General features: G+C 38.3%; 1 protein-coding gene across 10 annotated transcripts in view; it reads left to right on the forward strand.

The window, feature by feature from the left end:
• PPP2R5E (protein phosphatase 2 regulatory subunit B'epsilon) overlaps positions 1–15,228 on the forward strand; it is a 69,071-nt gene extending 53,843 nt beyond the window's left edge. For 3 of the 10 annotated variants that reach the window (XM_015865649.3, XM_015865650.3, XM_032444880.2), the window contains 9 exons: positions 3,245–3,375; positions 3,461–3,520; positions 4,117–4,225; positions 5,181–5,234; positions 5,337–5,387; positions 5,774–5,893; positions 8,059–8,186; positions 10,388–10,489; positions 12,974–15,228. In XM_015865649.3, the coding sequence (XP_015721135.1) occupies positions 3,245–3,375; positions 3,461–3,520; positions 4,117–4,225; positions 5,181–5,234; positions 5,337–5,387; positions 5,774–5,893; positions 8,059–8,186; positions 10,388–10,489; positions 12,974–13,073 (855 nt within the window). In that variant the 3' untranslated portion in view covers positions 13,074–15,228. Of the gene's footprint in view, positions 1–3,244; positions 3,376–3,460; positions 3,521–4,116; positions 4,226–5,180; positions 5,235–5,336; positions 5,388–5,773; positions 5,894–8,058; positions 8,187–10,387; positions 10,490–11,644; positions 11,806–12,973 lie in introns of all 10 variants that reach the window. The other 7 variants (XM_085547817.1, XM_085547821.1, XM_015865651.3 and 4 more) reach the window with 5 other exon arrangements.
• Positions 15,229–26,253: the final 11,025 nt, after the last annotated feature.

Here is a 26,253-nt window from a genome sequence, read left to right on the forward strand (position 1 = left end):
TGAAAAATGAAAGGCTCCGAAAATGAAAGGTTCTGAAAATGCTGCCATCTAGAGACACTACTTAAACTATGATTTTAATGTATCATATTATTGATAAAATATTTCTGTTGAAGGGGGAAATTATTTTTCTCTGCTGGAGAGCTGGCAACAAGGGCAGATATTCACTAACAGGCCTATTCCCAAAGCAGTATCAAAAACAGTAACTTTAGAGAGTTTGGGGAGGAAGTAAATCAAAAAGCCATATAAAGTTCAAGCTCTATTAAAAGCATAGAGGAAGAAGAATCAGTAATAAACAACACTGGCAAAGAATGGGAAGTTCTGTGTTTGAAATTTGCTTGCCGTTGTGGCTAAATGGATGAGGTGGCCACAGTCTGGCAGTGAGCTGGCAGCCAGATGGTTTACACATTTCATCCTCTTCCTCCTTCACTTCAAAATGTAGTAGCCAGTCTTCTCTGCTGAGGAAGTTCTTTCTAGGCCAGGACAGAGCCCAGAACAGAGATGGCTGAAGAATGATATTTTCTGGGATGAGGCAGCAAAGTTCATATATATGCTCCCTTTCCTTTTTGTCTTCTGCTTCCAGCAATGGGCCTGTTCATGTTTTGTGTTCCCACTGCGAGTTCTTGTAGAACCACAAAGTCAGAATCCACTTAATGTTTAATGCAGTCCATAGCTTTTGAAATCATGGAAATTTGCAGATTTCCATACTTAACTGGAAAAGGGAATTTCCTGGGTTTTGAGACTTGAATAAAAGCCCAACTAGAAATGGCTGGGGAAGCCCAGAATTGCTGATGACCTTGCTCTCACCTCTGGAGTTTTTTTTTCCCTTCCTGTGATGCTTAGGCAATAAAAGCAGTAATTTGCTGTCTTGTACTTTATTCACATAAAGAATACATGAAGAATTCAGCATAGACAACAATTTTTATCCTTACATTTTAAGATTCAGAGGTATCCTAATCACTTAAAGCTTTTCAAGGCATTCAGCCCTATTAAGATTTGGCAGTGGAGAATGGGTCTAAAAGGAGGATTCTTAAGATCCCGTTTGTCTTTATCTACTGGAAGGGAGAAGTGTGATATTTTGAAACCTACTTATCTGAAAATGTATGATAAAATTGGAGTTTGAAAGAATTGGAAGCTGTTGCCATATGGTTAGGTGATGCATTTTTTATATATTGCTTTGAACAGTGAAACATTTCATGTTTTTCTATCGAAAGTTCTGCAGAGCTTTATATACACGTGCAAAGAGAGATACCTCTCTGTGCATAGGTGTTCTTGTTTGATCTTTAGGAACTTTGGTGTCCGTGCATTTCCTTCTGTATTTTTTCTGACATGAGTTAACAATCTGTTATTACTGATCACTTAGACTGGAAACCAGCTTGAGTCTTTTGAAACAACCAGACATGCTTATGCTTTGTGACACTGGCAATACAACTCTGACAGGTTTTCTCTCTAACATAATTGGGGTTTTTTTTAATGTTGAGTGGACTTTATTGAAGTGTTTCTTAGCAAGAAGTGTGCTAATATGGGACAAATGAGACAGGTGTGGGTTGTTTTTTTTAATGTAGATGTGTTATTGGCTTTCAGCAGTATGTTATGATAAAATGCTGTACACTCACAGTGTAACCGTTCATTCCTAAGGCCTCAATTGTATATAGTCCGCAGCGGTTGCTAAGAGGCACTATCGAAATATCTCCACACGGGTCTGTGTTACTGTAGGTTGCTATTTTGGAGGATTTATTTCCCTTTTCTGTGTACGTTTGGTGTCAGAGTAGTTACGTAAATCATAGAAGTCTTACAGCTTGTTCATAAAAATAAGGCTTTATTGTTGAAACCCGATAATGAATTGGACAAATGAAAATAAGCATCTTTTCTTTTTAAATGAGAGACCGAGTCTGACTTCAGCAATGTTTCCACAAAGGATCTGTATAAAAGAACTGGAAATATTTATATTTTACTCCTAAAAACAATCCAATAAGAACATTAAAAACAGAAGTGTTTGCTGTCCTTGGGTGAAATGTGCTATTTGGGGAAGGATGAGGTAACTGCTTATTTCTTTAACCGTGGAACTAATACAACAAACCAATGTGTTGATAACCTCTAGAGGGCAGCTGACAAACCCCATCGTTCCTCCTGAAATTCCCATCACAGATTCTTACTGCAAGGTTAAAACAGTGAAAAATGTGCAAGGTGATGAAGAAGAATACATACATCAATTGTAAACCTGGATATTAGAAAGCAAAATCCCAGAAAGCTTAAAAAAATATCTCTATTAATCTTCTGATTTTCTTTTTTCTTCTTCACCTTCTTAAATTTGTGCATCAGTTTTACAGAGATTGGATAGAGCACATGCCTGCTTATGGTAGATAATTATAATTTACCTATTTGTGAATTGAGAATAATTTTTGTTCTCTGCTGTTCCTGTAATGTTTTTCTGCCAGCATCATAAACATTTTAAGGCCTCTTTGGCAGGCAGCCTTCACTTATTTTTCAGGATATGTACTGCTTGAATGTTACCTTATCTTGCTGATAGTCAATCTTTCTTTTCCTTCTTACCACTTAAATTGCATTATGTTCTGAGCAGTTCTTCTTTTCTAAATAAGTTTTTTCTAATTCATTTGAAATGTCTGCTGAAATAGCAGATGTTGCGTCAAAAAAGATGGAACTGAAAAGATGAGGTGAAACTCATTCATTTGTGGTAGGGGAATGGATTGAAGAAGTGGAACTGCTATTCTTGCTGCTCATTTCATACTTTGGCTCTTAGAGGAAAGTTTAGGGAGCATAGATTTTGTAGAGTACAACACACTGGGTAGTCTTCTCTTTTGATTGAGATCCCCATCATTATTTGATATTTGCATTAATTGGTACATCCAGTGCTGCCACAGACTGCGCTGTTGAATCCACAATCTGAAAGCCATGCAATCTCTAGAAAGGCTCAGGATCTTATATTCTAAATGAAACATCATTTAGAATATGTGACCTTGATGCAAACTTATGCAATTAAAACGAAGGTGTGTTAATTCAGAATGAGAAAATGAGAGTGGTAAGAAGTAGTGTCTTATTTTGTAGATGTGACAGCATTTTTATTTTGTGGAGGGGAGAGTGAGTATTTCTGTACCTTGGGTAGTGTGGATACTGTGTCCTTATATGCACCTACTGCAATTTAACTGCCATATGGAATTCTGTGTGCCATGCTAGTCAAATGTAAAGTCTACCTACAGCTTAACTTCTTCTTTTTCTTTAATCGTAGTTGTTGGAGCTGTTTGACAGTGAAGACCCTCGAGAACGGGACTACCTAAAAACAGTCTTGCACAGAATTTATGGCAAGTTTCTGGGTCTTAGAGCATTTATCCGAAAACAGATTAATAATATTTTTCTACGGTAAGCTGTGGGAGAAGATACTTTTCTCATATAAATATTTTAGTAATCTGATATATTACTTAAATTTAACTCTTTCTTTTTTTAGATTTGTTTATGAAACTGAACACTTCAATGGCGTAGCTGAGCTGTTGGAAATTTTAGGAAGGTAAGTGAGTATTCATTACCAATATCAAGCTTCCTTTCTGTACAGGTCAGAGTAATGTCAGAGTTAGAAAAAGTATTGCTATAAACCGTGATTTTGTAAGAGATGTGTTCACGTGCTCATCTTTAAGCCCATGTGCAAATCTCTCTCCTATCTTTGCCAAGAGTTCATATGTTGATGCGAGTTACAGGCAGAAGTGTTAGGTTAATTTTGTGTCTGTGTGTTACACTTTATCCTTATGCACTGCATATATTTTTAAAGTACATTAGCAGCATGAGTATCTTAAGTAAACCTAATTATAGTAACTTGATTACCAAAGACCATGTGAATTTGCGGATTACATAGACAAGTTCTTCTCTGTTAGAAGTTTTGTGCAGTTGTTTATATGATGATTCTTAAGTTGGAGCTGAATTATTACCTAGAAATGTACTGAACTGCTAATATAAAGTAGGAAAAATTTCAGCATCTGTTTACAAATAACTTGAGCCCGATAAGGGTGCTGACTCCTAAATGATTTTAATGTAGAAAGTTCTTGTTCAGACCTCAAGAATGTTTTCTTTGATGATAACACTAACAAATGCTTCTCTTCTAATTTCTAGTATTATCAATGGTTTTGCTTTACCTCTTAAGGCAGAGCATAAACAGTTTCTGGTGAAGGTGCTGATTCCTTTGCATACTGTCAGGAGTTTATCACTCTTCCATGCACAGGTAGAAGTTGTGAAAATATTTTCTGCTTTGTTAGAATTCTGTAATTTTTTAGTTACTTTGGAAATGTAATTGCCTAATACATAAAAGGAGGGGCAAAGGTTTGTAATGTGGGAAAATGCAGTAGATTTTCTTATTCATTTACTGCATTTTTTTTTAAGACAAATATCCTCTATTCTGATTAGATAATTAAAAATGTTGCCTACATCTGTAATATTTCAAACTTTTGTAGTTAAACTCTCTTAAGGCTTCCTTTTCTGTTCTTTCTTCATTCTCACAAGGCTGCCTTTCCCATTCTGTAATCCCCTTTCTCTGTCCCAAGAGGATGTTCAAGTTTCCTTAGTCTTGTGTTCTCTAAGCTTTTCTTCACTCTGACAGCTTTCTGAATGCTAACACCCTTGCTCTTCCATGATCTTTAATGTGTTCCTTTACTGACTTTATACCACGTTTTTGCTCTCCTGTGTCCTGTCATACATTCAAATGCCATGATGACAGTTTTCCTATGATAAGCGATACATTTTCTCTTTCTGTCTGATTTTCTGCAATCTTTCTTACACTTTCAAAGCCACACTTGCTAAATATGTTACTCAGGGTTTTAGCTGTGCCAGCTCATCTCGTGTGTTTTCACAATTTTACCAATATACAAAACATGTAAAAAGTAGCAATTTCAGAGACTAACAAAATCTTATAAACATTATATCGCGATATTTTAAATTCCAAATTGCTCTGATTTATAATCGTATGTGGTAATTTGTCATGTGAATGTTTTCTTTATTGTTTCCTAGTAACTTGAACTTGAAATAGATTTGCACAGTGCAAACAATGCATCTCAGTTTAAATATATGATTGATATTGAGAAAGCCATGTAGCATCTTGCCTTCTTTGTTCTTTTTTTAAATGTTTGTGATTTCATTATAATGTTCTAACTTTGTTTTCTTAAATCTTTACCTCTTCACAGCTGGCATATTGCATAGTACAGTTTCTGGAGAAAGACCCCTCACTCACAGAACCAGTAAATATTTTTCCTATTTTTTTTCCCCATATAAACAGCTTATCCTGTTGTGAGGAAGGTTATTTATATATATTTATATAACTTCTTTTTCTTCTAACTTAGGTCATCAGAGGCTTAATGAAATTCTGGCCGAAAACTTGCAGTCAGAAAGAGGTAAATGAATTACTAGTGTTAACCAAAAATGTCAGAGTTAGTTTGCTTTACAGTATGATATGCAGTGAATATTAAGGTATTCACAGACAGGTTGTACATGCTGTGCTGGGTCTTGATATTAATCCTTGTAGTTGATATGGTTTTCTTTTCTGAACAATTTTGACTGTGAAGAGAAAAGCTTTTTGATAGCTGTAGTTTCTACTCACAAAATTAGCACTAGCCTTTACATGTCTTTACAAAGACATTGAGGACTAATTTAAAAAACTTGAACAAGAGTCTTGATGAGCTTACATTTTTCCCCAGAGGAGATGTTGAAGGTATGCAGCATTTTACTGATCAAGATGATTCAGAGATTTTGAGTTCTATGCTTCCTTCCTTGTCTGTAGGTCATGTTCCTAGGAGAGCTGGAGGAAATCTTGGATGTAATTGAACCATCACAATTTGTCAAAATCCAGGAACCCTTGTTTAAACAAATTGCCAAGTGTGTCTCTAGCCCTCATTTTCAGGTTAGTGGTGATGATTGTTTGTTTAGTAATATATAGTCTCAATTTCTCAAATGCAGTTACCATCTTATGTTCTGTGATTTTAAATACTTGTCTTCTGGTTTCCTGTGGAAATCTATGTTGCAGTAGATGTTTAGTTCTGAGCTCCACGATGAAGTGTATGTGAGGGTTACATCACAGACCTTTCAGTTTGGAGATTCATAAAGCTTTAAACTGTGTCCAAACTTACTTTGAGCCCTTACAGCTGTAGGTGATAGATACTGATTGTATGGCCTTCAGATTGGTAAGCCCAATAGGATTTATTTGCTCCCTTTTTAGTGTAGCATGGTGCAGCATTTTTGTTCTCTTACTTTTCTTCTCTAAGGAGATCTCTGGTTAGCAGTGATAGGTCCCACGGGCCAATTTCTTTCTTGCATGATGGGAAGAAGGCGGATGAATAGGAATTAAATTTAATCGTATGTGAAGAAGAGGAGTTAGGATTCACGGCCTATATCATCTACATATAAAGCTATATGACCTATCCAAGCATAAAAGTATTTGCTTCATTCTGTAATGCTAAGACTGACTGTCAGGAGTAGCCAGAATGGGCTTACCAAAGGAGAAATCATGCTTGACCAACATGGTAGCCTTCTGTGATGCCATGACTGGCTGAGTAGAAGAGAGAGCAGTGGATGTGTAACTTAACTTCAGCAAGCCTTTTGACACTGCCCTCTATGGCATCCTAATAGGTAAGCTTCCCAAGTGTGGGCTGGATGAGTGGACAGTGAGGTGGATAGGGAAAGAAATAAAGTGCACTGTCCACAAGTTTGCTGATGAAGCATAGCTGAGAGGAGTGACTGGCACACAGGAAGGCTCTTCTGCCACTCATGTGAGACCTGGACATGCTGGAGAGTTGGATGGATGGAAACCTTACGAGGTTTAACAAGGGCAAGTGTAGAGTCTACACCTGTGGAAGAATAACCACTCGCACCAGTGCAAATTAGGGGCTTATCTGCTGGAAAGGATCCCTTTATTTTTCTGTCCTGGTTGGTAATGAGCCAGCAGTATGACCTTGTGACCAGGAAGGCCAATGGTGTCCTAGGGTATGTTAAGAAGTGCATGGCCAACAGGTCGAGGGAGGTTGTTCTCCCCCTTCATTCTGCCCTAGTAAAGCCTCATCTAGATTACAGTGTCCAGTAGTAGGCTCCTGAATTCAGGAGAGGGAACTGTTGGAGAGAGTCCAGCAGTGGAAGATTACTAAGATGATTAGGGGCCTGGAACATTTCCTTTGTGAGTATAGGCTGTGAGATATAGGGCTGTTCAGCCTGGAAGAGGCTGAGAGGGAATCTTTTGAAGGCTTATGAGAGAATGGGGCCAGGCACTTTTCAGTCTTTCCCGGTGAAAGGAAAAGGGGCAGTGAACACAAACTAGAAAACAGGAAGTTCTATATGAACATGAAGAAGAACTTATTTTGTAAGAGGGTGACAGAGCATTGGAACAGACTCCTCAGAGAGGTGGTAGAGTCCCCTTTTCTGGATATATTCAAAACCTGCCTGGACACTTTCCTGTGCAACAGTTACAGGAACCTGCTTTAGCAGGGAGTTGTAATAGGGGATATCCAGGGCTCCCTTCCAATCTCTGTGATTCCGTGATACAACTGCTGTAGGCTCTTTTCTTGACTACATCTGTTTTTAGTACAGTGTAGGTAAGTGTTTTCTCTCCTAGTTCCCAACTGGCCCCTCATAATGATTATTGTAATTAGTACCTTGCCCATGTTTAAGATCTCATCTTCCATATTCAGCCCAGCTACTGGACATTACCCAGTTTCCTTTGTCCTGTAAGCTAGTGCTGGTCTGATCCTTCCATCTGGGAAATTAAAGGTAGATGGGAAGAGTTCTAATACAGTCCTTTCACTTCCAAAGCTTCAGTATTGTGTTATCTGCATTTGGTCCATATAGCTTCTCAACATACTGTTCAGGAGTAAGAGAGGGTAGATACTGTGGGATCTGAATTACAGTATAAAAATTCAATTTCATTAAAGCAGATTATATTACTGTTAAAAAATGGTGTTTTAATTCCTGAGTTAATTCATTTTAATGAAATTTCCATGGTTTGTTTTTGCTTCAGAATATTAGGAAAAAATGCAGGTATATGAATTCCTGTTAATATTTTATTCCTTTGACTCAAAGGTGGCTGAAAGAGCACTGTACTATTGGAATAATGAATACATCATGAGCTTGATAGAGGAGAATTCAAATGTCATACTTCCCATCATGTTTTCCAGCCTTTATAGGATTTCTAAAGAGCACTGGAATCCGTAAGTTCTTGTAATTAAATGTAAAATTACCTCTTGTCAAACTACTGATCAATTTAGGAAGTGTGTGCTGAAGAATGTTGGAATAGGAGATACCCAGATTCAAAGCTGATGTGAGCAGGTGCAGCTCTGTTAATGCCAATATAAATTAGATCATGCTTGAGCTTGGCTCAAAATGGTATTAATTATCTGGTATGTGTATGAAAAAATCAGTACCTCAGGGGATAAGAATAAACCTTCTCATAAGTTAAAAGAAAGAGAAATTAGGTGTTATATTGTTATTGAAGAAAAAGTGTTGCTCATCAAGCATTTCTCATAAACAGCTGGTAAATGAGTTGTTTGGAATAATATTGCTTGGCATTAATAAAGCTTTGTAGCTGCATCATGGATGGTACTGTTCCCTCCGGTACCAGCATTTTTCTGTATATTTATAGAGCATATAAACATCAGTTATTTCTGAGGTAGAGTTGTTTTTTCATACTAAATTTATTTAAATACATCTGTTCTCTGTTGTGCACAGATTAGTCGCTTCCTATTGATATTTTTCTTTCTTGTTTTTAAATGAAATTTCCTAGTAGTGTAATGAAAAACGTTGTTATAGATAGATGTCACGTAATCTATACTTGGGTTGAAATGTTTTTTAAAGCCAAAGGGATTACTGTTAATAAACCTGGTATTTTTAATGAGCTGTAGCGTGCTCAGATCCCAGTTACTTTGCTAAGATATTACTGTAAAGCATTTGTAAACTGTTTTATCTTTTAAAACATCACTCTTTGTACTACATCTTCCAAACCTTTGAGTTTGTGCGCTTTCATCACAAATCTAATGCTACTGGAAACTGTCCATGTTAAAGGCTGGTTACAAAAAGACATTTTAAGTGGCGTGCTACTGCACTGAAGGTCTCAAACCTTCCAGCACTCTGTCCAGTGTTTTGTACTACATGCTTCAAGTAATGAGAACATGCCAGTCTTTCAGTTCTGAGAGTGTTCATACCTACAGGAATGTTGTACCATTAGCAGACAAACCAGATTAAGAAACTTGTTGAATATAGAAGATATTTTAGGAATCTTTATGTGTGTTAGAACATTAGTAAATGAGGATAGCAAAGAAATGATGTAAATGGCAGCCAAAAGAATGTGGAAATGTTGTGTTTGCTATATAGTTCAGCTCCAAATATTCCTAGCACTTGTGGCGTTTATGCTGCCTGAAGAGCTGTTTCATAAGCAGCCATGTGTCTGAATGTGACACCTGTAGCATTGGATCAGGAACTGGGATCTCCTGATTAATAATCTGTTCAAATTTTTAAATGTTTTCGAGGTTTGTTTCTTTCCCTTCTCCTCTGTTGCTATGTTGGGCTTTTTTTTATGTTGAACTCTGCCAGAGAAGAATTTTGAGCTGTAGATAAATAGACTAATAGTGAACCCCTATTATTTTGGAAATATGGTTTTATCTGAAGTCATCTTTGTGTGACAGAGTGTCTTTGAAGCCTTTTTGGAATTACCAGCGTTGTACGTCATTTCTTTCAGTATGAACAGGTCCTGTTTTGTTCAGTTAAGCAACTGGAATCCAAATGATCAGTGGTGTATTGACTTCTGTGTTACAGCAATAAGCAAAAGCAGCAGAGGTTTATTCATACACTACATGCTGCTTTGCATAGATATGCCAACATCTCATCCATAGCACTTGTGGTGGTGGGTTTTTCCTTCATAAATATACATTTTTAATGTACCAAAATGAAAGTGAATGTGAAATGTAATGCTACAAGGACAGCACTTTTGAAACAAAGCCTTGTATTTTGCATAGAGGCACGGATTATTCAGCTCGATGGAAGAATTGTAAGGAAATATGAATCATACCCTTTCTTGTTTCAATTCTGGTACTTCTGCAAGCACTGATGATTTTAATGCCTGGAATTGCATTCAGAATTGTTCAACATCATGAGGGAGGAGTCTGTCATTATTTCTAACAGCTTTCTGTTGTTACCTTTTACCCTAGAGGTTTGCTTTGCTTCATGTAAGTAATTATTAGAGTTATCAAGAACTGATTCATACCTTTTAAAGGCGCTAATCAAGTATTTTCATTGAAATAAAAATTAGCATACATGCAAGGGCAGAACTGGTCACAGGAGTGTTGGTAACAGAAGATAGTTTTCTTGTTTGATTTCACCTGAAACTAATAAACTCTTCTTTTTTAATGTTTCACAGGGCTATTGTGGCTTTAGTCTACAATGTGTTGAAGGCATTTATGGAAATGAACAGCACCATGTTTGATGAGCTGACAGCCACTTACAAGTCAGATCGTCAGCGGTAACTTTTTAAAGCTTTTTTTGTCAGCTGTGCATAAGGACTGCTGTTTAGATTTTCCTTTGCACTCAGCTGCAATTGCAAAATCTCATGCATAATCTACACAATGCCTGTATTTGTCCCTGTGTTCTCTTTAGCTTACTGTTTGCAAGTTGTAAGAGATTGCAGTGTATAATTTGATCTTTACCCCTTTTAAAACATGGTACTTGTTACATAGTTTGGGAAGTCTCAGAAAACTCCTTTTGACTCTGTACTCCAAAAGAATAAGGTGTTTAAAAGCTATTTCCATCTAAACTTCAGGAAGCACTTCTTAACTCTGTGGGCAATGGAACGCATTGCCCAAGGTGGCTGGGGAGTCTCCCTGCTTGGAGATGTTCAGAAGCTGCCTGGATGTGGTCCTCGGCAACTTGCTGTGGGTGGCCCTAATTGATGTGATACATCCAAGACATCCAGAGGCCCCATCTGACTTCAGCCATTCTTTGTTTCTATGAAGCTTTTCAATGACTAAAGAAAAGAAGTGTTTAAAGATACCACTTTGCTTAAGGATTTTAAGACAAACACTGAGGTTTGGAAAGAGACGTGAGGAAAATGCTCATGTTTTGATTTTCCAGATCAAGGCTTATAGACTAGATGTTGTCTTAAAGCTCAGAGGTATCTTTCAACTCTTCTGATTCTTAACCAGAAGCCTTGCTTGATCTGAATCTTTGAGCATGTGCAATCTGTTAGGTACACCACTCATTTGTTCCAACCCAGTTATATATGCAATTTGTCTATTTTCCTACACTTCTTCATTTTCCATTTATTTTGCAGTTTCTTAAGAGATTTAGCCTATCCTAAGTAGCAGGCTTTAAATAAATAAATAAATAAATAAATAAATAAATTCAGGAACTCTGAACTTTTGTATGACTTGGAGTTCCCACGAGCCAAGTGAAAGGTTCTGAAAGTCATTAAAAACTTGCTATGTTTGTAGTCTCTGAAGTCTCTTGGAGGCCGTAGCTTTTGAATTGCATGTCTGGATTAATGCTGTTGTTTGTTGTGCTTCATTGCTATAAAATAAGAAGTTTTATACATGAAAAATCCACAGCTAAGAGGTTAACTAATAGAGCATTGTAAATTTAAAGACTCAGATCTATGAGCTAAGACACATATGAATTCTAGGCAGCTGATGAATCAAGTTCAATCTGCTAGAACAGCTGAGGCAATACCGTGTGGCTTTCTAGCTGAAGAGGCTGAGAACCACAGGACAGATCATCTAATCCAGGTGTTTTCAGGTCTCCTCAGTGACTTAAATCAGTGTTATTTGCACTTTGCATCTTAAGGTGAGGAACTCAGCTCTTAACAGAATGGGACACCGGTGTAGTATGTTCCAAGTCTGGATAACTAATCATCATTTTCAAGCATGTAAACAACTGCATTTATAAACAGGGATAATTAATTAAAGATGTTTAAAGAAAAAAAAAATTTACAGAAAAATTAATCGTATTAAGAAAACAAATTTTAAAAACAGATCTTTAATACTAAAATCTTGAGGAGAGATATGTTTGCTATTAATGATTATGCTAAGTCAGATAGGTAAGTTGAATGAGGTTACCATCATTTCAGAGCCTTTTACTAAGTGGGCATTTGTTTTATAATGATAGGACAAAAAATATCTGGTAAATAGCCTGAAAATAAAAGGCTGTTTCGTTTATTATTGTGACAGTGGGCTCTATTTTATTTTAACTGATCTTCAGGGACTTAGATATAAGTTGCTATTCTTTTTGTGTATACTAAATATACTACAGCCAGTTGTTAACATTGCAGCTGAGCTAACATATGTAGGAATTGTATTTCTAATCTACTTAAATATTTTTTAAGACAGGTAGAGAATCTGTATCTATTATTATTAGCTTTTTATTTAATCTGAATGTGCAGGGTGATGTAATAGAGATGGGATGCATTTTGCTTCTTGAAATACAGGGAAATTTATTCAAAATAAGCTATAGCAGAAACATGAAATTTAGAAAGCAAATAATGCAGGTAATGCAAATGATAGCTTAGCTGTTTAATTTTATCAAAATAGCCATTCAAGTCTGTTGAAGAAAAACCTTTCCTTGCTAGGGAAAAACAAGTAAAGCAGTGACTGAAATATACATCTTGTGTATGAACTTTTCCTTTGCTGACGTATATGAAAACCCTAAATAAAGAAACTTGAAAATAACAAAATGCAGATGAGCACTAATAATGATATTTGGTCCATAATAGAAGTCCACGTTGTTTTTTTAATCCTCTATTACAGAATAGCATGTATGAGCGCTGCTAGTTTGTTTTATCCTAATGCTTTTATTAATAGTATTTATGTAGATAATAAAAAGCAAAAAAAAATATAATAAGTATACATAGGAATTGCAAATATGTTGAGTAAAGTTAGTGCTGCTAATTAATGTCACTTTTTAATGTAAATAGTTATTTTCATCTGCTAACTCTTTGTTTTGTTTCATCTGTCAGTGAGAAGAAGAAAGAAAAAGAGCGTGAAGAACTGTGGAAAAAACTGGAGGATTTGGAATTAAAGAGAGGTCTTAGACGTGATGGAATAATTCCAACTTAACAAAAAAACAAAACAGCATTATTAACCTGTGGAGTCACACATTTATGTAGTAGAAGATGGAGCAACAGTTTTCTGTATTGTGCAACTTTACAGTAGATTTCACATTTGTTTCATTATTACAACAGCACTGTATATACCTGTCTCTAAGTAAAGGAAAAAATAAGGACTTTAATCCAAAGTTTGGACAGCAGATGGACTTCTCAGAACTTTGCAAACATAATCATTGTTTTAACCCTTCTTTAAAACCAGTCTTCAAAGATCTGTTGATGAAAATTGCAATGTCAGATTTCATTGTCAGGACCTGTTCCTTATTTATCGTTAGCAGAGAGTATAATACAACTTTCAAATGTGAACAATCTTAAAATTTAGCTTGTCTTTCTGCTAAACTGTTAAGTGTATTTATAGTAAAAGAGAAAAAAGACTGTCATTTCCTTATGAGTTTGTGTAACATCCTCCTTCTCTGGATAACTTTACTGTAATTTGACTTTTTTTTTTTTTTTTTCCTTTCCTTTTGCACATCTTCATCAATTGAATGTCCATTCAGATCAGGACCATGAAAAAAACAAACACATAGGTCCTGAATAAAAGTTTTGTTTACTGGTGTGAGCATTTTTTAGTACCAGTCTGTCTCTGGTGCTTCTTTAATTTGAACATTAGGAGCTAAATAAAAAACAACAAGTAGGTGATAAACATAGTAGGTAAGGGGAGCTTTGGATTCATGCACCTATTTATTGCAAATCCAAATTAGTGTCCACAATCCTTGAAAAATGAACGGTGGTAACACCCTAGATTTCAGTACCTAACCAGTATTAGTGTTATGGCATTGGACACACATACCTGTTTTAGAAATACTAATTCCTAAATTACTACAGTATGTTCTAATTGGACCATTTTGAAAGAATAAAGACAAACGCTAAACAGTGCAAGCATGAAATTGATCTCCAGTGGTCATGGATCTAATTGGGAAATGAGTTGAGATAGCAGTTTGGACTGTTTGGAGTTGTTGCCTTACTTTTTAATATGTATTTATAAAGTGTTCCAGCAAAAGAGGATGTAGCCTCTAAGAAACATACTATAGTGTTTTTGTGGTTCTAGTACTATTACTCATCACAGTACCAGCCCTATGGTCCTAGCTGGAAAGGATTCTGGATAATATTACTTCTGCATTCTCATCTGGATGCTCATTCCTAACTACTGTATTTGTTACCAAAAGTGGTTCTACAAATGCTACTGAAAAAGAAAAAAATAATTCTGGAAATCCTAATGTTCTGAGTATTAATAATAAAGCTTTTATATCAAAGGTGCATTGTGACCAAATTGTTTAAAACAAAAGAAAAAAAAAAAACAAAAACAAGAAAAAATAAATAATAAAGAAGAGGGCTGTATTATAAGTATACATTATTGGCTATCTGCTTTGTATTTAAAAGTGGAATTTACATCTTTGGTAGGTAAAACGCTGATAAAACTTATGTACAGTAAATATTTAGCTAATGCAGTTGCATTATTATATACCGAAAGGTATGTGTTTTGGGATTTACTCCAGGATGCTTTTGAACTGTTATGGTCATATGACAACAGTGAATTGATAATCCTAAACCATCAATCCAGCAGTATTTACAGTATAAAACTCAATTGGTGTTCATGAGTCTTTGTGATAGTTGCAAACATGAATTTATGACCTGTTGCCATTGATAGAAATACAGTATAAATACATGCTTGTATATTTTTCTTCCTACCATTTAAGTATACAGTAGGATTTGAAGTTTTCTTGTTTCCAGGCATGGAAAAGAGGAGGAAAGAAAAAGGAATTCCCTCCTTGACTACTGACTGTTTCGGGATTATCAGGTCACAGTTTGTACTCCTGGGTCTGCACACACAAATGTTGTAAACTCAACAGTTTTGTAAAAACTTGGCACTGTTAATTCTGGGACAGGGAAAAAAAAACAATAATAACAATAGGTGGATCTAATCATATGCAACACCCAACACAACATGGTTTAATGGGATTAACGAGCTTCTAAGAACACTGGCTGGGACACAGTGTAAATTAGACAGTTACTGTCATAGTTGAAACTTTTTATTTTGAAGTGCTGAAGCAAAGGTGCAAGCTGAGATGCTGAAGATTAAATAAATTTATAACAAATCACGTCCCTTATCCCATTGATTTTGACAGTCTTTTATTTCTGTTACAAAAGAAATATTTGCTAATGTGATTTCTGTGTGGAATTATCACGATTTACAAGAGGATGGATTGAATCGTGCTTACGGACTGTTTGGTTGTGAAAAATTGAGATGTGATGGAAATTAAAGAAGTTTTCCACCTGGTGGAGTAAAGCAGAACGATGTGAAATTAGAAAAAGCACCTTGTCCTGTACTTAGAGTTTTAGGTGAGTGTTGTTTGTTCATAACTTTATGGTTTTGACATGACGTTCTGGTATTGGTCACACACAACTGATGAGAACCTGATGGGTTGCAATATTTTATTACCTCTGATGTGGGGATTGCGGAGAGCGTTGAAAGTTTGCAGATGTTTTATCACTTCCAAGAAGGAATGTTTCTCTGAATGGAATGGGACAATGTGCTATTAGTCACAAGACTCTAAAAGGCTGATGAGACCCTAGGTTGCACTTTGTGGTGTATGTGAAGAAGCTCTTGCCACAGTGACCTGACTTTACCCCCAGGGTCCGCTGTTTGCCGCAACCCAAATGCGATACTCTACCACTATTCAGAGCTCCCTTGAGGATCAATGGGAGTTTTAGGCAAAGAAGAAGGCAGCGAATGGGCCCAAGTTTGATCAGTGCATCTATTTAATTGTGCTCTCATTTGCTTGTTGAGTTCCAGAAACTACCTTTATTTGTGTAAATGTTGTTATTATCTGCTCCTAGAGCAGCGGTTGGGTGATGGCTCGTGTCCTGTGCCATATTGGTTTCAGGAGAAAGGGTTGAATGCTGTCTGCTAAAAGGAAAGAACTGCGTTTTCAGTACAAGGGCATTGAATCAGGTCATGGGGATATAACGACTGTAGAAGTAAAGTTCCTCTCATATACTTTAAATTGAGCACATATTGCTTTTTTCATCTTGCAAGTCTCCCTTATTGTTTTCCTTTCATTGCTTTTGAGTGTTTTTTGTCTCTTTTCCAAAGGTTGGAATGCTTTAAATAAAAGTATTCTAATGCCATTGGATCTTTCATTAGTACATTTAATCTTGGTTTTCTTAGCATAAATAAAAGGGTTTAATTTATTTTTTTTATCTCCTCCTATATATGGAAAAAAAAGCAAGGCTGTTGGAGCCAAGATTTGCTTGAGCAAGAAAAGCAGCAGCTGTGTGTACGTTATACATGTGTAAGTACAGCCTCAGGCTCTCCTACTCTGAAGAAAGGAAAATAAATTAGGAGCTTTAAAAACCTCTGTATTGTTTTGTGAGGAGAGGGAAAGAACTGAACAGATTTTTCTCCCCCCCCCAGATAAAACCAAAATGAGTCGGCTTTGAGTTCTGTCTGTAAAAGCAACAATGGCATTTTCTCTTGATCGTGTGGCTGTCCTCACAAAGCAGTTCCCCTAAAAGATGATAAAGCTGATAAGTGCAAGACTGAAGAATGTTCTGATTTATGTGTGACTCTGTTTTGGCTCATCTGCTTCCCTTACCAGCTGTATCGTGTGATACAAATTAGTTTTCTTAGTCAATAGGTGCAGCACATTTTGCATTGCCCAGTTTTTCATTCCAAGTCTGTGATCACTTGAAATGGGATGGAACTAATTTTTCATTGGAAACTTTAATCCCAGTGTCGCTTCCCATCCACAGAAGCAAACACTTCTCATCATGACCTCCGAATACTTGGTTTTGTTGTTTGGATCTCTTGTTGTAAATACGGTGTATTCATAACCTCATATAAAATGAGGGATTTTCAAATATAAATAGTACCAATGCATTTCTTCTTGTTGACCTATTTTTGACTGTAGTATAGCGAATGAGCTGTCATGCTTTTTGTTTAAAAGTTAGCATTAGATTCATAGGTCTTAATATTTTAGCATTTCATTGTTTAAGCAGGAGAGGGCAGCAAAAGTTCATTTTTCCCCATAGGAATGCTCTGGTCCATTCTTGTTTTTAAAGTTAGATGCATTTAACTATTTGTACGTAGGGGTGGGGAGGGGGGGCGGAAATGAAGCATTTTTTATATTATATTAAAAGGTGCATATGAAAATATAAAGACTGGTCCAACCAGACTGTGAACACATCTTCTACTTACATCAAAGTAATAATAACAATGCCTTCCACCTCTGGATAAAGTACAAGCAGGTCTTAAGCTCTTGGATTCAAATGTCATTCTTTGGAAACAGGTTACTTTCTTAAAAATGGTATCAAACAAACTCGAACTCAATGGTGCTCCCAGCTATAAATGTGTAATCTTCCTCTTATGCACATGCTCAAGAGGCTCTGTACTGTGGGTGCATCTAAATAAAGAAGCAATGAAGTGTTTACCAGGTGCTTGGCTTTTTTTTCCTACCTCCTCCCATCTAAACTTCATCTACCTTTTCAACAGAGAGCTTCCAGCTACCAGCTGTCCGTTCTCGTGCGCTGACCATAAGGATAGTGCTCTAAGGAAAAGAACATCCAAAGAGGAGGTAACTTATATTTCTGTCAGAATTAGCAGTGCAGACTCCTAGTTTTCATTACATATTTGTTTTAAAGGCCCTCTCATGATGATGAGCATCCTTGTGCTGCCTCACATGCCTGTAAGGAGCAGTGGAAACAGAGGACAGACATTAGATCTGCACTGTGTCCTTTGTAAGCCACCCGACCCCTGCACTTTGCAGCTGGTGAAGGAACAAGAGTTAAAGTTTGTAGCATCGTTCTGCTGTTTGAGACCTTGTGCTGCTCTGCATTGCATTATGGAAGCGAGGAGAAAGGCTTAAGATGGTTAATTATAATAATTAACAAAGGAAACATCCTCTGGAGGGAACTGAAGGTGGAGCCAGGTGAGGGGTAGTGCTGATGAGCAGCTTTAGCAGTGAAGCTAGGTCAGTATTTATTAAACTGATTCTGAAACATTCTTTTTCCTAGCTGAGTTATTCCAGCAGCCTAATTCTTTAGATTTCTTTCCATTTTGACTTTTTTCCAAATTACTTTTTCAGCAGTTGGATCTCATGTGCCTTTGTTAGCAGAGCTCGTTATCCGAAATCTCTTAGGTACTCATAAGACCATATTCAGATCACTTACCCTCCTTCTGTCTCTTTGCTTCCTTATTGCAAGGCAGGTATTTTCAAAGAAGCACAGCAAAATGAGAGCCTGCAGTAAGTTGGCCCTCAGGGTAGGATTTATCTTCAGTAAATGCAAGTTAGAAAGCAATCTTTAAAAGACTGGAATTAAAAACTTAGTTTCCCCATTCTTCCAATGATAATTGCTTTGCTATTTTTTCATCTTTTGTCTTTCCTTCTCGGGAGTGTTTTCATTTCTCATGTAATATCAGAGCTTCTAGTTTATCTTTGTATTAAGTTTGGATCCTAGATCACAAGCCTTTGGCCTACAAAAGGGACTTTGATTGCGGGTAAAGGCTGTTCCCAAGTCTCTGTTCAATTATTGCTTCCATGTACAGTAAAGCAATTGCCTGGATTTTAAACTAGGAACTGAGATAAACTCTTACAGTGTGAATTCAGAGCTATGTGTATTTAAAGATTAAGTGCTGAAATCAGAGTGAATATCCTGAAATTGTTAGTAATACCTTGATAGGATCTGTACGAGCCCACAGTGAATCATGGCATCACATGAAAAAATGGTAGACAGAAACTTCATTATTTTTCCTGAGTGTTTTTTAGTTCATTTTGCCTGGTTAATGCTTTTCTTCACTGCAATCTCTGATGACTCAGGAGGATAGAAATAAGATTAACAGAAAAAGGGGTGTATTTAAAGAATGTATTTTATATTGCTGGTCAGTGGCCTGTACCTTTGATACGCACATGAAAACATGGGAATGTTTTGGGCATCTCAGAGGGTGCTGTGCTGAGGTTATGAATGCCAACCTACTGGCCAAAGCACCACAAGGCTCGAGCAGAACCGGCCTGAGTAAGGAAGGAATGCACTGAATTGGACTATGGATTATGCTCATCTGTTGCCTCTCTGATGTTGTGATGGCTCCCATGAACGTCTGCAGACTTCATCAGCTCCGTGAGTAATGTGTATTGGTGGAAAATAGCTGTGTGCATGAATATTTGAAACAAAAATGGGCATCTTTGTTATGCAGTCCTCATGTCAGGCATCTTGGAAGCCGTAAGCTGAAGTCTGCTGTTGGTACATCTCAGAGTAAACTGAAATTTGGCAAAATACAGTCCTGATTTCTGGAGCAAGGACACGTGGAATTCAGACAGTAGTAATTAGTCCATTAGTCCACAGACTATTTCACAGACACAAAGGGATATTATTGCTATTTGCCATGAATGACACTCATCAGGCAGTAATTGTTCACATGGTTAGTGATTATTTCAAGCATCGGTTCTGGCGAGACTGGAATTACCCCAAGGAATACAAAGGAGAGAGTGCTTCTCACTGCTCCTGCTCATATCATCATCTCAAATGATGCCAGCCTCCTGCTCAAGGCTCCTCCAGCGCAGCCAGGAGTGCTTGCAATGGGCCAGAGCTGAACAAAAACGTGTTCTGTTCAGAATTGTCCTAAAGGGGAGAGGTTGATGGCCCAGACCAGTGGGTGCTTTGGCCTTAGCCAAGGACACTTCTTTCTGTGTAATGAACTAAATGGGTTTCTTGAGTGGCCCTCAGGATCCTTGTTCTATAAGCACTTTGTGATGTAGCTCTGCTTTGGCAGAAGCTGTTGCAACAGAGCAGGAAAAGAGATCATGTCTTTGATTTGGTGCCTTGGTATTAAGATCACACAGGGAATGACTTTTCCCTCCCTTTTTTTTTTCCTCCCACCCAATCTATTTCTGTTTTTTTCTTGCTCTAGAGATAATTCTGCTGATGGGAAATTTGAATTTGTGCAGTGCAGAACAAAAGGAGAGAAAAAGGAGCTGCTTTCAGGATCTGTACTTCCAGAGAAGGTTCGTGTGTGTTTCACATAGAGCACAATCTCAGCACTTCTATCCTCTACTGCATAGAAACTGGTGTCCAGTTATCCCCAAAAGCTCCTGTAAACATTGTGCCATAATTTAAAGTTCCCTGTGATCAATGTGTTCCATCTTTATTTTCCCTCCAAATTATTAATTATATTAAAAATAAAAAGTCCAGGAGCTGCAGCAGCAGTCATGCTGTGCCCTTCTGTTTGGTTCAGAAAGAGCTATACCTGAGGCATGGACTCCTCTGGGACATGACTGAACTTAACTGTGACAGAGCTATGGACAGAAGAGAACAGCCAGCAGTCAGGTGCAGGTGGAAGGTAACTGAGCTTATTTCCATAGGAAACTTCACCATGATGGGTTATGAGGCTCCTTAACTGAACTAAGAAAAGTTTTGTTCTAAAAGCAGCCCGTTTCTAACAAATGTTTCAGGCTTGCTTGGCCAAACCAAGAAGGCCCCAGCGTTTAGCTGCAGGATCACAGTTTTGCCAAAATCACCACTTATGTACAGTCTGCCATTTATTCATTCAGTGCCTAGAGAAAGAGATTAAGTCAGTCACTTAGACTGCTAAGAAGCTCCCTTCCCTTATTTCCTCACTTTTAATCATGTGTGATTTATATCCCTGCTAAATCCACCATCGTTAAACTTCTTTCTCTTTTCCTATTCTAAGTTACCAATCCAGTTTAAAATGCTTGCCAATGAAATGTGTGCTGCGTGTAGTTTAATGGAATAAAAATCAACCTATTATGGGGATTTGAAATGCAGTAATTAAATGTAATGCTTGGATTTATTGTCTAGGCAAACAAAACCTATAAATAAGACATTTAGCGTCATAATGGTATTTTCTTTTGAACGAGCTTCAATTAGTTAATGATGTAGGATATCCTGTCTTGATTGCATCATTATTGCAGCAGGGAGTATTAGCATGAAATCCAGATCCTGCGCACATAAATAACAACTCAACTTCCAGAGCTTAACTTGCCTTTTCTGCATAAGCTTAATTTCATGGGATGACAGTTTGCCCAGCATTCATACGTTATCATAGGATGGCCCTGAGGCAGAACTGGGAAAAGTATCATAGTGCATAGTATCACATAAAAGGGGAAGCATTTCACTTGCAGTGGTCTTTTCCAGTACCCACAATATAGAAATACAGGTGAGGCTTAGATTCATCAATACCAAGCTTGCTATGGAAATGCTGTCTGTTAGTTAAAAACGTGTGACCTTCCTTCCATGCTGGATTTTCTCCCTCCTGTGCTGCCTGACTTGGCAGCAGCTGTAGCTTTGAAATGTATTTTCCTTTGCTGTAACCTTGAATTGTTTTCCGTGTGTTCGCATTCTGTCAGTCGCATCCATTACCCTTGTCAGTGTTTTCATGCTAATGCATTGTGTGTGTAACATCTGGAAATATCTCTTGGGCAGCTTACAGGGTTGGAGGATTTCTCTTTTTGCCCGCAGACAGAGGACTGGGCAGGTAGACAAGGAGAAGAGCTGGATATCTTGAATATCCATTCCTCTGTGCCTGCAGGTCCTGCAGTCAGAGGGCTGTGGAGTGACCCTCACCTGCTCCCCTGGGCCTTCCAGCCCCCAGGTTTCCTATTTCTCCTTATTGCCAAACCCTCTACAGCCCCAAAACACATACCTCTGGCTTGCTTGTTTTTCTTAAAGCTGTCCCTCCTGCCCTCCAGTCTTCACAGTGATATTTCATGATTTTTCCTTGGGTGCACTCAGGCTTTTGTGAATGAAGGAGATCTTCCCTCTTCTAAGCTCAGAAGTGTGATAAGGGCAGTCTAGGACTGCCTCTGTGAACTGCAAAACTTCATTCTCTTCCTGCTGGAGTCATTGGTAGAAGTCCCATTCCTGCCAACCAAAGTGAAATAAAGGTCTTCGAGGCTATTGGGCAAATCTATTGTGTCTGTATGGGAAACTGGACAGTAGTAATAGGAATGATGTAGACTCAGTTTCCTTTTCCTGCAGTAAATTTATCCTATTAATGTTGCCTACTGTTTTGTGTGTATTAGCTGCATGACCTCTAAAAAGCTTTTATGCACGTAAGCTTCAGAACAAAGTGCAGTCCCACTTTGCTTCCTGTGTGCCTTAGGAGGATGCTCCCATTGCCTCTAGAGAAAACTTTAATAACATTTATTTGTGGATGGTGCGTGAGCCTGCAGTCACACACTTAAGAACATACAATAAAACCCAACCCCTTGATGTTAAGTAGAGGCTGACTTTGCTAAGACTGTCTAGACACGATGTCTGTGTATGAAATAATTTGGTTATGAACAGGGTGCCATTGTTAAAAAGATGGTGTGGTGCTACTATGGAAAAAGAAAGGAGATTTTTGCTTTCAGGGGCAGAGAAATATCCTTTTCTGCTGCAGTTGTTGCTTACATGGAATGCACTGTTCTGAGCTGTGACAGCGGAGGTAAAAATGAAGACCAGGCAAATCTGTTGCAATGTGTGTCTTCCTTCAGGGATGCTGAGATTTTTAAGAAATCAGGGAAAAAATATTGTCTGAATGATGAACACACATGACCACATCTAGGAAAAATGCTTACTGCAGTCACCCCTGAGTTTCAGGGCAGGGTTGTTACAGCCATACCAGCCAAAGGCCAGTCTAGATCTCTTGCTCTGGCTGCTTGTGCCATTCTGGTGCTTGAGCATTTTAGTTTTGTTTTACAGGCTGATAATTTGCTGGGTGCAGATGAGCATTTGGCTGAGAATCACCTGGCATTTCCCCAGCAATAAGTAGCCCAAATGAAATGTCTTGTCATCTGATAGGAATCTGGGAGGAAGGGCACCCTGAGAAGTTACCCATCATTTCCCAGTCTCCGTAAGTGTGTGACTCCTTTATACAGGCCTCTATGTAGGGTTAGAGAACTTGGGATCTTTCTGTTCAGAGCTGGGGACAGGGCAGCAGAAGGAGCAGGGAGGTGTATGGAGTGCCTAAAGCAGGGCTCTTTGGAGGGTGGCATTCCCATATCTCTCTGACATGAAGATTCCTTCTCATTCTTGAGTTGCCCTTGTGTTGGGATAGAGAACTCCCAGCTACTCAGCCTGGAGTCACTGCTTGCTCCTAAGTGTGAGAAGAAACTTTGTGAAGCTTTTGCCTCAAACCAAAACCCTGCATGGACACAGTCCTGTGCATGTAATCAAGCAAACAAAATGGGAGAAAATAACAAGTTAGCCAATTTTCATCATTCTGTCAACACTGTAGCTTCTCGGATTAAAAATAAATGAAGTACCATCTCAGTTGAAAAAGGCTGTGAAACTCAATGTACAGGAGCTGTCATTGTCACTGATCTCTTCAGAGACATGCTGCTAGTTCCACAACTCGCCATGCTAGGCAGAAAATATCACTCCAAAGCAGGAAAATAGGTACCTGACTGCCATTGTTGTATAAGTGCTGTGCTTGGGACCAGTCTCCGTGGAGTGTTCACTAATGAGGCAAACCTTTAACTTTCTAACCTTGTGTTTAGGGTCAAACCCAGCGTTTTAGTATCTTTCCAGCTTTATCTGTGAGTCATTTGTAATGCATTTTCCTTATAAAGCAACATCTGTGTGTTGTGTTCTTTACATATCGGTGGCGTTCAGAGTCTTTCAGTATTTCAACTTGAATGGGAATCCCTAGGGTGCGTTTTGGCACACTACTCTGAAAACATACCTTTCAGTTGTTTCACTGCTGGGTTTCAACTTAAATGGCTGATCAAGGATTTAAACAGCTGGATTTCAGCATCTGTCCGCCACATGCCAGCTGCCAGCAAAGCAAGAAATAATTACACTGTGTCATGATTTACCTATTTGACCTTAGAGCATAATAGAATATAGCAGAAGTTGTTCTAATCAAATATGTCAGATAGCCCTATGAAGTTTGAAGCTCGCCTTGTCGGACTAACAGATCTCTATAAATTAATCTCTGATTTGGAAGTCTCTTTGAATGACAAAAGCATTTAGTTTCTATCAGGATTTATCTGTCCAATCTAATTAAACTGGACACATCCTGCAAAGACTGCTGGATGTAAAGTGCTGCGAGAAGAGCAGAGGTGTAGAGCAACAGCACCATGCAGTTGAATTTATGGTTCTCTTTCAGTTAGTCTGTGTCAATTTGTTTCTATGCTGAAAGCGATTGGCTCCTACCTGGACTCCCAGGTCAAGTCAACGTCAATAGCTTTTAGCAAGTTATAATTGCTGAATTTGTAAATAAGTTATAAGTGATAACGAAGGATGTGTTTGCAGTGATGGAGAGCTGTTTCCTTTTGGGATGGAGCAGCTCTGCCTCCCTGGACAGGACATTTGTTCTTCCTGTGCTGGTGGTGGCATTTGTTGGCATGTGTGATAGCACGGACAAATTGCCATGCAGTGCTGTGCCTGTTGTTTGCTTGGTTTACTAGGGTGACGTGGTACAAATCCTTCAGAAATCAGAATCTGCCCCACAGATAGACAGAACTCTCAGGAGAGAAAATAAATGATCAGGGTCAGCTTGCAGTTTGTCTCTCATTTCACTTCGTGGGGTTTTTCAGTGCAAGTGAAGGCAGGAACAGAATCTCAGCAGAAGTCAGTGAATCCAAAATGGATTACACAGAGCAGAAGTCCAGCCCCTGTTTTGCTAATCCATAGAAGAAGAATCTGTCAAAGCTGGTTGATCTGCCATCTGGCATGTATTTCCTGTGTCTGGCTGTAATCTTGGGATGATTTTTGCTGGCACAATTTCGGAATCAAGGGAAGGAAAATTTTGACCAATATTTTCATTTTTACTCGGGTTCTCTGCTAATAAGAAAGTTTATGAAGGTTTATTTTATAACAGCCTTAGTTTTGGTCAATGATGTCAAAGAAACAAGCAGAAAATTAGAGGGTTTCTTTGGCTAACATTTTTAGATCAGTGGCAAGACTGGCAGTTTCTTTTGACCTCCCTGTGACCTGACGTGGCCTTGAATCTTGTGCTTTTCCCAGATTCCATTGGTTTCATTAAGAGGAAAGGTACCAGGATGTGGCTGGTGGGGAGATCTATGGAATCCATTGCAGTGCCTCTATTCTGTCCTTCTGCTTCAGCATCTTACCTAATGGCTCTTCATTTGGAGTAACTTCAGGGAGGAGAAACATGAAAGTAGGAGAAGAGTTAAGATGATGTGTTGGTGCTGGAAAAAGCATATCCCGTTAGCTTTATCTGAACTGAGAATCTAATCCAGGCTCTGCTGCCATGTGTCATCTCTAAAGAAGGGACAGTGGCTCTTGGCTATACAGAATGTCCTGAGGTCAGTCTGAGCCTGCAGACAACAGAATTACTTCCTTCTTCCATTTCTTCCAGTCACTATTTCCTAATTTAGAGAGAAATGGTAAATCTCAGGGCAAATAACAAACCATATACAAATCAGTGTGTTTGCATGCAACCAAGTGTAATTTACTGATCAGAGAAATAACAGGGCCACACGGCAGCAAGAAAAACAGTCAAGCAGTGGTTATCCCAAGCTGAAAAATAAAGCAAAGCAAGCATTCTGTGGGTTCCACAAGGTGTTAGTTTGAATTTGAGTCCTGCTATTACTCCAAATTAATGCTGTTGACCTTGGAGGTAAAACCAGGACCCCAAACCATGGGTTATTCACTCTGAAACAGCAAGAGCACCTATGCAACATACCTTATTTTCTCCTGTGTGCTTCACTGTCACATTGACTCAATGCTTTGTTGCTGATTTTCAGGGCAAACTACAGGAGGTTGGAGTGCTACCCAGCAGAAGTATACATTTGGTAGGCATTCAAGTCCAGCTTGGATGGGGCCCGGGGCAACCTGATCTGGTGTTTGATTTGGTGGCTGGCAGCTCTGCCTGTGGCAGGGGTTCGGAACTAGTTGATGGTTGAGGTCCTTTCCAACCCAAACCTTTCTATGATTCTGTGACACCAACAGATGGTGTTTTATTTCATTTCTCTCAAACACCATAGGACAGAGTTGATCTAAACCAAAGTCTTCTCTGTCGTCTTCTAAGTTTTTCCTTCTGTCCTGTGAGTAGCTGGAACTTGCATTGGCATGGTGAAGCTAATGGGTGAAGTTTCCACGTTTCCTTTGTTCATTGCTGCTTACCTGTGTGACAGGTTCTTATTCTCCCCTATCTGTTGCCCTTGCTTGTA

The sequence above is a fragment of the Coturnix japonica genome, chromosome 5 (genome assembly GCF_054131305.1).
Source record: "Coturnix japonica strain WE chromosome 5, WE-NBRP24, whole genome shotgun sequence".
NCBI classification, from domain to species: Eukaryota; Metazoa; Chordata; class Aves; order Galliformes; family Phasianidae; genus Coturnix; species Coturnix japonica.